Consider the following 12,694-nt stretch of genomic DNA (forward strand, 5'->3'; position numbering starts at 1 on the left):
TGGTATTGCGCGATACACTGTCATTATACGCGATTTTCATTCATTTAATTCGACCGAGTCGATACGCGTACGCGCTTAATTAGTTGTTGCGTATGTGTCGAAATTACTCGTATACTTTATGCTCCATTTCAACAACACGTAACGGTGGAAAATTTGAGGTTGATTATTCGATATATTTATACACTGTGAATTTCAAGAAGTGCGTGTCGGAACGCTGATACATACATTATTATCGACTCCATAAAATCATCTACCGCTCCGATATGAAACAAAATTTGGGAAGATTAAAGTCAGAAATTTCTTATAGCAATACGTGTAAAAAAAATCAGCACGCGTTTTTTCTTATATACAGAATATCAAATTTAGAGCTAATTTTAAATAATTTAGAAATATTTCAAATAATTACAACTTCGTCAATAATGATCATCAGATTGTCAAAATTTTTCTTCTTAATAGATATTATCTATTAACTCTATTAGATCCATATCGAAACTATGATTGTCTTTCTTCAACGCACTTGAGATTCAGCAGAGAACGATAATTCGAGCAGCTTCATCCAGAAGATCGAGAGATTCAGATTTCTCTCCACCAACGCAATGAGATTTTTCTTGCACGACAGCAGAAGGACGCGTAAAGAAACGGCGCACAATGTGCATCCGGTTGGCTTGCGCGCGATGACGCTGATTCAGGATTATTCTCCTTCTTTAATTATCCTGCCTCCTCTCCTTCGTCCCCGGCATAAATGTCGCCGTCGTCATCGTCTTCTCTCTTTCGCTCTTGGAAGGACAGAAAGTCCGGCGCGCGGCGCGATAACGAATTATCTTCGAGAACACGCTTCTTGGGCAGGAACCGGAAATATTGCCGGACGATAATGGCGATATCTCGCAAGAACCGTCGCGTTCTCTACGGCGTTTCATTATTATTATTATTTTTTTTTTTTTTCATACACCTACGTCGTGAGTGGATATATTTTATTCATCTTTAAAAAATGATACAAATTTTAAGGAGGAGAGAAAATGTAATTTCAAAGATAAATCTTTAAAGTTATATGAATTTAAATTTATCGAACATGGTTTGTGAATATTTTTTTAAAAACTATTGTACACGTATTACAAGTACGATAAGTACGAATAGTACGATGCAACGGCGAAGCGTTCGAAAATAGAGCGCGAATCGAGGACCGATCGGAGTCATTTTCGCATGTCTAGTGGCGGACTCATAAGCCCGCACGACATATGCACACATCTATTTGCGTAATTACCCGTATGTGTGCTTGTATTCGCGTGCGAGAGATTATACATGTCTATACACAAACGTGACACATTCGCACGCTCTCCTTCGCATAGAATTCACCATTCGCCTTCCGCTCATCACCTATACTCAAATACCTATACGAGCATGCCGACCGTGAACGTAATCTTCGAGCTGCCATTAGCTCCATCAAAAGTATTTTATTTAATGCCCGTTCGCCATTCCGATCGCGTGCGGATCCGTGACACGATTCCGACATAATTCTTTATTTTTTTTTCCTGAATCTTGATCGGGGCAGAGAAACAGCGATCGGCAGAATGCAGCAGCGCGATAAGCGAGAATGATAGAGCGCTTACGAAGAGCGCTTCCCCACCCTTGGCTCTTGTCGCATATTGCGACACAAATGCGAGGACGTTATTCTTGTCACAATTATTTTATATGGAATATGTATGTCACCATTCTACAATCTGTGAGGCAGGAATTACAGACAGAGCCCGACATTTCGCGTCACGCACAAGATCGCGAATCTTTCTATCATTCCCAAGTTGTCATTAATCGTAATTACAGCCGACACACGGCTCAATTTAATCAAGTCCGGCAATGGCGGAATTTTTGCGCAAGCGAATAGATACGCTTCGTCTCTCGCGAAAGAGATGTGTATACTTTAATCCCGCGGCTATATTTATCGGACGTATCGCGTGCAGAGACCCAGCGCTCGTAATTGTTACGCGGTTCTTTATACCTTCGTTACAGCGTGATTGGTCGAGGTGGATAATCGAGTCCGGGGTCCAATCGCGTTGCTGGGACCCAGTCACCGAAGATCCGGCCCCATTCGTCGCACAGACTCGTACAAAACGACGTTCGTTCCGGAAGAACAAGCCGATGTACAACCATTGTTATTCTCCATACTCTCGACGTCTATTTAATGTACCCACGCCTCTATCCCCGTCTCCTCTCTTCTCTCGACAACGAAGCGATCACACTGATAAGTGCCTTCGTGTACACTTACGTGTACTTATGTGTCCACTTATATGTGGGATATGACGTAAACGTCCCATCTATCCATTCTCGGCGACATTTCTGCATATCGCGAACGTTGGGGCAGCGAAGAAATCTGCATCTCTCTCTTCTTCTCTTTCGTTTACGATACTCGCATACTCGAATCGTGCAAATCTCATTGCGAAGATATATATATATATATATATATTTCTCCTAATGATCTCACTCTCGTGATCTCAGTCTCGATAAAGTTTATCGTTGATTCCCGATACCGATGTATATTCAACGTCTCTTTGACGAGGGGCTGCGATGTCCGGCGACGCGTAAAATCAGGGGCGATTAGTCGGAATGCACACAATTAGCGCTGCAGCCGCTCGATGCGGTATTACATTCCACGCGACACGCATAGACGTGCAGTCGAATAATAGGTTTTTGCCGTAGATCTAATATCCGGTGTTGTCAACTAAGAAATTCACGTTTAATTAGGCGCGATAGATGCGCCGATTTATATTTTTTTTATCGTCGAAAAATTATGCGATGTATACATTACTCGACAATTAACATTTCGCTGTTTGATCAGCTGATTAAATAATCAAAAATAATAAGTTTTGGTTTATTATACTTTCACGAAAATACATATAAGTAATTTAAACATGAATCGTGATTGAATTAAATTTTAAATCATACGTATTTGTGGCAAACAGATCCTTAACGAGAGTTTGAGAAATGTTTCGCTCCTCGGGGTTAATCGGGGGTGAACCGACTCATCTTAGACAGATGTCGAAAACCGACCGCAAAGTTCATAAGGCCGTTATCCCTTTATTACGACTTCACGAGACTAATCTCAAATTTCTCCAAGTCGTCGTGGAACACGATTGCTCTCTCTGTTACATTTAACCAAATTTACAATAATTTTGAAATGTCCACGTACGACATAAGTGCCATTATCGAGCATTTGAATATTTTAACGCAAATTTATTATAAATGCATTTCAATTAATATCTTCTCGCGCATACAAAATTTACGATTAAAAGAGATCGAGCGCTTTATGATATCGTTTCCGGATCACGAGATGTCCCTGTCAAACGTGCGTCGCGAAATTGAGCGTGTCCGAAAACAAAAAGCACCGCTTGTCGCCGATATACCAGTGATGTCTGCGGCCCCGAATTCACCGAACCACAGAAAAAAAGATATTTTCCGCTCGTAGACACCAATAAGAGAACGCGCGTTCCCTTCCCTCGTTTTTTCGTACTCGCAGCCATCAGCGCGCGAAATGTCCTCCCCGCCATTCGGGGCCTTTGATGTCGAACATTACGGAATACGAAGGATCTCCCGGAGCGGATAGCAGAGAGAAATTCGACGCCCTGCCACCCCCGGTGACCACTCGTAAATTGTCGCGCTCTCTTCTCGCCCCCTCGTAGCCTTTCGCGCTTTCGAAGCTCGCGTGCAAAGAGAGGAAACACTCTTCGGCGTCGTTCTCGCACTTCAGCGGACGATCGTCGGCAAGAACGTGTTGACGGGGTTGGCCGCCCTCGTCCCCCCCTCCCCCCTTTCTCTTCGCGCCACTAGGAAAACAATTAAGGGAAGGCGCCGCGTCGCCTTGTATGATAATGCGTTGTAACCTCCGACACAAGAGAAACGATATGGTAAAGGAAGAGGAGGATTACACGGCGCGATGGGGGAGGTGAGCAGGAGGAATGCATGAAACGGGGTTGTTCAGGTACGCGATGAGGGAGGAGGATAGAGGGAGAAAGGGGGGTTGGAGAGAAGAGAGCGCGGCTACAGAAGAGAACACGGAGTGGTTGGTCGGGGGGAGGAGGAGGTTAGTAGAGGTCGCGGTTCTTACTTTGCATTCTTTTGTGTATCCTCCTGAACCCCTTGTGGTCTCCGCACCCACCATACTGTTACCCAGAGTCGTCCTCCTCTCCCTTGATGCTTGAACTAACGCCCGAGATTTTAAATGCACTTGTCTACTCCACATACCGTTCATAAAGACACATATGCCGTCTGTTGAACGAGTGGGCACGAGAGCCGAGGTCTTGGAAAGAGAGATAGAGAAAAACGACAAAGAAGAACCCAGAGGAAGTGGAAGAGAATGCGTTGCGGGTAACGATATGAAATGCATTTTAAATTCTAAGCATCGACCGCATTACCGGGAGAAGATCTCGACTCTTCGTCTGCATATGATCCCATGCAGATGGAGAGCTGAACCGCGCGGAAGTTGAAAGAGACGAGAATAGCGAGCTCGCGTGATTTTTGTATATGGACACACGGGGACATCTACTGCTATCCGGTGCTCTCAGTTTTAATATTAGACATTATCTAATATTCCATACTCTGGTATCATACATATTAAATGTATTATGCATGTATATTCATGTTATCTTTCATGCATTATATATATTCGGAAAAAACTAAAAACTTTTATATGATATTTTCAATTATACAGAAAGGTTTTGTATTCGTAAATATAGAATATATATAATGTGTGTGTTTGAAATTTGTAAAATTATTTTGTGCTAAGTACAGATCGCGCTTCTCACGAAAATAGATGAGAGATGAAATAATAAAATCGTGTATAAAAGCAGTACTATAGTATAGAATATATAACGTTGAATAAATGATTAATTTTTAATGTTTTAATTTGTTATCGAACTATTGCAAGACGCTATTCGAAACGCAACGTTTGTAATCAATATAATGCAGTACCTATTCGAAATTTGCAATATTCCTGTACGCTTTTAATTGCAAGTTATACAGCAGCCAATAAACTGTCACCGAAATAATAAGCAACATTAAATGTTCTACATTCGGCTGTACCGTGAGAATATTTAAGTATATATTAGTCAACCAATGACACTTAAATTAATCTACGAAATTGCGCGATCGCGACAAGATTTGCAAATTTCAATCGATCGATCGCACAATTTTCAGAGTAATGATTAATTTCAACTCACCTCTCTTGCGTCCCGGTATCCGCGCACCAACCAGCTCTCTGCTACGGCGTCATTCGTCAATCTAAACAGAAGAAACGTAATGTTAGAAATCTGAATATATGGATATATCTAATGAGCGGTATGGCCAATTCGTCTTTAGTCTCCCGATACAATAATAATTACGCTACGAGTACGAGAGATTCACGGATAATACGTCCGTAGAACATTCATCAGATACGGAGTCTCCGCGAGCGAATGGGCAATTTTGCAATTTTTCTCTCGTGCGGGCACATATAATGCGACATGAGGGGTCGAAGGTGTACCCCAAGAGTGTCGATTTAATAAGGCAACGACATGGGAGGCAGTGGCATGGGAGGAACCGGAAAGATCCTTTCAGACGGGAAGAAAGAAAGCCAGGCGCGAGATTCGCGCTTCATTCAACTCGCGGATCTACTCGGGGGAAAAGGTGCAAAAGGCCTCTCCTTCGAGATGTAATTAGCACATCTTTTCGCGACGACGCGCAACAATGCGGCCTTTTAATTAGTATGCGTCCACCGATTCTTCCTCGCTACGGCGCCTCCGTACCACCCCCTACTTCCCCCCATCGCCCCGTTGCTACCACCCCCTTGGTACGCGTAAACGATGACGACACGAACACACGTGGTCGATTTCACACACACACACGCACACATCGGGGCGCAGCAACGAACCGTGCGCGTTTATGTCGGCGCATCACACGCTGCTGCACCGCAGAAGTGTCAATACGTGGGTGCGTGTACGCGCGCGGCGAACAAGCTCGCGTGCATACCGGTTTGCATTTACGGCGGATATACTCGAGCGCGTAAGGCGTTCCTGCGGTATAAAGAGCCACGACGAGCGTCGACGTAACGACATGTAATTCGATGCGTCGCGCTCGTTTTCCGCTCGTAAATCGCTCGCCATCGCCACGAGCGCAATTTTAAAATCATTAGCAAAACATCAGCAAGGTTGAACTTGAAAGAAGCGCGAGAATAATTGTCGATAGCAACGCGCCCGATTTTTCCAATAATTTCTTCCATAATGAAAGATATACACGCACATATATAGAAAAAAAGAAAGGAAAATATGATTTAAGTATAAGTTATGTCTTAACCGAAATAAATGCCGAGATTCAGCAATAAATTATTAAGTTTGCTGGTATCGAAGAACACAGATCGAATTTGCTAATAATTTTCTTATAGACTTCCACGACAATGTTGCGTGCATTGATTTCAATTGTAGAGACAGTTCTAGCCATTACCGACTTTAAAAACTTTGTAGTCTGTCACCGATAACCCATCGTAACAATTGTCGATGACATGTATAACATAACTCAGGGACACGACGCGACGAAATAACGATAATCCCTTTCCCCACCCTGTGCGAGGCGTACAAGTACAAGTAAATTATGCCACTTTTTCTGCAATCAGCGATGACGTGTCAAAGTAACGACAGAGTGCATCTCTTATATACGTTACTCATGTAAGTGCAAGCAATCGTAAGCGCGCGAATTCATGCACGCTTCAATCTATCGATATCGGCGAAGGTCACATGGTTCAGATGCGTACGTTCCCACGTCTTAAGGTCTTAAAGACCGCGCTTTATCGTCAAACGCAACCACGTGGACATAACGCGGGCGAGCATGACGCGTTAACGCGATATGTCGATCCGCAATTACCGTGCGAGCCTCCTCCACTCGCATCCTCGAGACAATTGTAGGGGGATGACGAAGGACGCCAATTGCTGCTGAGCCAGCGACAGAAAGCTGCACGATTTCCGGGATGTGTGTGTTAATATCTGACATTAGATCGAGTGTCATTCGCGCGCGATTACGCGTGATTACGCGGAATGAGGGAAACAAATGCAAGAATATATATGTATGTCTACTGATTGTGGGACTATAAACTTTTCCATGTCAGGGAGACTAAAGCGACAAATTATAATCCAGGACAATATACAAACATATATATGTCATTTAATGTATGATTATTTCTTACGTAACAATTATTTCTTAAGTCTCGAACAAAGAGAATGATATACAACGTGAATATTTTTAAACTTCGTAAATAAATCGTAACGTATTGACTGAAGAAAATGTCGAGCTCCGCGACGTGTAGAGCAAGAAGCTTTTGTGATTTCGAATACAAAATCAAGTTTGCAATAACAAATGTTCAACGTGTTCGATACGTCTTCTATTAAATATGAAAACATCATGATATAAATTTATAATTGTACGTATTATTCTCTTCATTGGCATGTATAAACATGTATAAGCATGTATAAACATGTTGTAATTCCATTTATTTTAATAAAGAGAAAATAAAGAGTATATTAAATATGCAATGAAACGTTTTACATTTATTATGTTTTATCGAAACATACTATTTTAATTACGATAGCATGCGATATATGTGTCGATCTCGACGGGGCGGTTTAAAATGTCCGACCGAAAAATCGAGTTATATATCCGATTTCGAAGCGCCCGATCTGTGTCAATGCCACGATTTACAGTTGCAAGCCTTTCGGGAATTGAACGAATATTGAAATTGCGGGAAACGCACAGAACTTTTGCATAATGAGCTGGTGGCGGCTCACGGACACGCACACACCAATCGCAGCGTCGGCGCGTACATGAATATTTTCATTTGATTGCGTTAATTAAACTCGCGCTACCCAGGCGATGACCTTTGAAGTTCAGCGGCACGCGCGGTACGCATACACCAATTACCGATATTATTAATTGCAATGTGTGCTCCCTGTTTTCGGCAGTTATTGAGTCTGCCTGGCTGACGAGACGCGATATCTTACATGCCCGCGATCTTATACCCCTTAATTGAGGAAGGTCTTTCCTTCTGAAGCGTAAGCGCAGAGAATCATAGACTATCAGTCGAATAATATTGTCGAATCAATTTTTTTTTCATTATTGAAATTACATTCTCTACATATTTTATATTAATGATAATTGTATTTTTTAATCATTTCGCGGTTAAATCGTATCGATAGCACTCTAAATGTGCATCTCATTGCAAGCGATTGCAAAATGTTCGTGATAATGCGGGATGCATCGTTTTTAAAATTGTTCGCGGTTTTGCGGTCAGATTTTAAACCGACGTTGCAAGAAATTAAAGAGATTTAACGGGGAATTCCTCGGTGTGTGTTTTCTGATAAGACCGGCCGCAAGATGACGGAAATTATTACGAACGTACTTACACGTTGAGATAACAGGAACACGGAATTTGTTGTCATGCTCTTCGCGATATAACATCTCACTCAATTGCGATAGAATAAATAAAACGATATGAATACAGATAAGCGCATCGATATAAACGGCAATTTACAAGTATAAAACTAGATAGTATGATTAAAAAGAAAAAATTAAATGTTAATATAAAAAAATACGAAACAAGGAGAGAGAGCCATTGTTAATTCAGATCGTTATCGAAATTTACAACATATTACAATTTTATATTCTCCAAGCTTGTTGAACCGACAAGTTTCGAGAGTCAAAAGCAAAGAAGACTACATATGTTCTCGTAGCTGTTTCGCTGCTAATTAAGACAATGTGAACAAACTGAGTAGACAGAAAGATCGCGGCAACATAAAAAAGTGTAAACAAAAGTGACGATAAATATATATATATATATATATAAATATATATACATATATACATATTTTGAAATCCAAACGCAAGAAATATTATTGATCAATAAATAATAGATTATATAATTCAATAATTCAGTCTTATTTACTAAAACCGAGATGTCATCTATTTTTATACTGTAAATTTTCCTCCTATTAATGTAGGTAAATAAAAAATTGCACGGCTAAAGATGACTACAATCAATGGTTAAAATGTTCCGGAAAGTTAATTGTTTTAATAAAAGAATTGTTCGCGCATACAAACATTGATATTTTCGCATTGGCCATGCCTATATTCACATTGATTTTAAATCGACGAGCTGTAAATTTTATTATTTTATAAATACAATATTTTGTTTTATATCACATTAATCTCTATCTAAATTTAAAAAATGACAAAAACTCTTACAGCGAAACAATGAAAGAAACGAAAATTAGAAACGATAATTTTTCGAAACAACAAAATATTATTTTTTCTAGAGGGAAGAAAGGAGAGAGTTTGTAATGCAACTTAATTTCATGTATAATTTTCGGGCGACACTTCCTTGCCTGTGGTGCTAACAATTTTCATCGTGCTTTCGAGACCTCGCACCATCCCAGTTTCGCTATGAGATCTACCCAACCACCGCCGTTAGGGTGAAGCACTTACAGCACAATGAGTATGCAAATAGGCCGGCATTCGGCTACATTTGTTTCAACGAGCTTAGGAACGCGCCGTCTCGCGCGAAGAAGCAGTTCCTTCCACGCAAAAAGGCCATAAAAGTCTGTCCCGTATTTCCCAAATCTTTACAAAGCGAAGGGAGTTACTTTCCGCGCGGTTTTTTATTGCTCGTTACTTCGCCCGCATCGCTCACTCGACATTGTTTCCATCGTCGCGTTCCTTTCAGCACACGAGTGACGCTACTTTTCTGCTCAAATATATATCGATCGCGAAAGTTTCCCTCCGTGTTTCATTCCCGCGAACGGCACACAGTCCGATTAGATCAAGGTTTCTTCTTCCAAGTCTCTACGCTATCTGTGTGTGTGTGTGTGTGTGTGTGTGTGTGTGTGTGTGTATGAAAGGTGTTCCTCCGTTCCAAAGTTAAAACTTTCTCAACTTTATTCGCATGCAGCCTACTTCGTTACTTCTCCGCGCGTGTCCTGAGAGATTAGGGCAACCGACAATTCGCAGATCCGACGAAAGTTTTGTCTCGCGTCTCGCATAAAGCTAACGACGACGCGCGCGTTAAGATACGTCACAACACCGTGGCAGCAGTCCGAAACTTGGGGAATTTCTGACAACGGCGGCCGTTTGGGAGCGCGTTATTCCCAACACTTGCCGGGACATGATCCAGAATAATCGGTCGCGAGACTCCTAAAACCCTGACTGATTTGGAGCCCGGCCCAATCGAACGATGATCCTCGAATGATTCTTCGAGTATCGCGCTCCGAGTATAGGGGAACCCTATGTAATCGGAGCTCTTTGTCTACATGCGAGGCTCGCTAATGACACGAGCGATTAAGCTCGCGCGATGACAATCCATTCCCTACTCGAAGAGCGAGTATCATCTTTTTTTTTACACGGGTAAAAAAGAATACGCGCTGACAAAGTGCGTAAATGGAATTCCATTGCGCGAGGTAATCTCTCACTTGCTTTCTTTTTATATTAACATTATTTCTGCAGTAATATTTCTGCACGCACAAAGAGATAATTGAACTGTTTGAGGCGCTGCTGCCTGACAAATAGCCGTAATTACGCTTATCCGTTATATCCTCATTAAACGGTTAAATTATCTTTCTTGATCTCTCGGATAGTTTTTCGTATCAATTATATATTTATGTATGTTTCATCTCTATATCACGCCGAGTACAATTATAAACTTATATCAAACACTCTTCTCCATTGTATATATATCTATTATAGATTTTATATTCGTGAGATTTTTTTTAAGATACACATCTCGACTGCATTCGAGATTCGTGGAATAAATAATTTCCCCAGACGTATATACTATATAATCTTATATAAACGATACACGAAAGTGCCAGCGAGTATTGTTTGACGCATGACGGCTTTAGATGTATCTCAAGGCGAAGTGGAAACTCTCCTACCGAAAACCCCGAGACGTGCCGCAAGTTTCGCGAGCAAGGATGGATGTGAACTTTGAAACCCGGTAGGCCCCACTGAATTCGTAATCGCGTAATCCCGAGATTTCATTAAATCAAATATCTCCGAGCTTTCTGTCGCCGGGGCTTAAGTACGCTCCCTAGACCGAGAAAAAGTTATGCGATTCGGTACATCGGAAATCTGCTTTTATCCTTGCCGCAAATTAGCTTTAGCAAAATTAATTAAGAACCGGGAGTACCGCGGTTGAGTAACGCTAAGATCGTCTGTAATGGAGAGATGCAAACTTTAATCCCATTCGATCAATCCTCTGTCAAGCAAGTAAGCTAATCAAGCAAGTTGCCTCCGTCCTCTTTCTTTCGTGTGTATGTAAAGTTGATGACAGAAGTTTTACCTTGCAAACTGCAGACGCGCCGCAATTATAATTTGCATTGCACATATACGTGCATATCGCGATTATAAAAATGTTTCGCTACAGCAGCAACGCTGGCGTATTGTGTCTTATCCCGAGCGCGGCTTCGGGATAAAACGTATCGAAACCCATATATACATGTGTAACACCTCCTGCTGTCAAAATTGTCGACGCGCGTGAGTTGTGCAAAAGTGTCAACGCGCCGCGCGCGCATATATTTTATCGGTCGTTAACGAATCCGAACGTGTGAAGGACGTTAAGGAGCGCAGCTCGTGTGGGAAAGCGACATCCATTCTTTCGACGACAATACAAGCCATTTGATAAAAGTCACTCGATCCCCCTTTCGCCGCGAACAAATATTGGAAGGAGAGAGACTCGCGCGCGAGATAAGCGCGTGAAACTCTGAATTCGAAGCTGTTTGTAGATTACGGATGCGTTTATATATATATATATGTATATATATATATATATATATATATATATACGTGCGTATATATGCGTGCGCGTATATATTGGCGTGTCGTTACACTTATTGCGCTGCTGCTCTAGCGAGGCAGATGTTGATAACGAACGACAGCGACAGAGACAGGAACAGTGACAGCTGCCCCGTATTGTTCGACACGTTCGTTGATTATAGGTCAAAGGCCTCTTACCAAGAATCAAAGAATTGTATATATACGCCATATATGATCGAAATCTTTTTTACGCGAAATTATCACTTATTCCGACAAATCTGCTTACTTTGCGCGGAACGGACACTTTCGCGAAATACAATCGCGGAATCTTGCAGGGTTACGCTGGAAATCTATTATTACGTCTCTAATTAATCAGTTTTTTCTATCGACGTGAAAATAACTTTGCTCCGTCCTATTGATCTGTTTATATAGATGTACATACTTATGACATATGTACATTTATCTTTCCCTCTTCGATAAGTGAAAGATATGTGAGATTTCTACTTCTCGCCGAGTCAGTAGCAAACGTTATTCAGTCTAAACGAATATAATCTTGTTTAATGTTCGAAAGACAGCATTAGTAACACAAAGTAGTAACAAAGTTCTTTTTAAGGGATGCTCTTATCATCGATACAAACTCGTTATTTATTTATTTCCGGAATACGCTCGAGTTTAACTGGAATAATGAACCGTAAAAGCGATTTAATAGCGTCTCTATTTGTACGCTCGATTTCCATCTTATTCAATAATCTGCATTAAGATGCACTCACAAGTGTGATATTTTTATGGCAAGTAAAAATATATTTTAGACTTGACATATACAAAATTATTCTCTTACAAAATAAACATAGAACATTATCAAAATATCATTCAAAATGTT

The 12,694-nt window shown here is 41.2% G+C and overlaps 1 protein-coding gene across 2 annotated transcripts in view; it reads right to left on the minus strand.

The window, feature by feature from the left end:
* The window catches only part of LOC145937718 (uncharacterized), a 104,965-nt gene that overhangs the window by 55,237 nt on the left and 37,034 nt on the right, over nt 1–12,694 (minus strand). For both annotated transcript variants that reach the window (XM_083041007.1, XM_083041006.1), the window contains exon 6: nt 5,208–5,268. In XM_083041007.1, the coding sequence (XP_082897133.1) occupies nt 5,208–5,268 (61 nt within the window). The remainder of the gene's footprint in view (nt 1–5,207; nt 5,269–12,694) is intronic.

The sequence above is a fragment of the Prenolepis imparis genome, unplaced genomic scaffold (assembly GCF_030444845.1).
Source record: "Prenolepis imparis isolate NDT839.2.m4 unplaced genomic scaffold, iyPreImpa1.0 SCAF_6, whole genome shotgun sequence".
Classification (NCBI taxonomy): domain Eukaryota; kingdom Metazoa; phylum Arthropoda; class Insecta; order Hymenoptera; family Formicidae; genus Prenolepis; species Prenolepis imparis.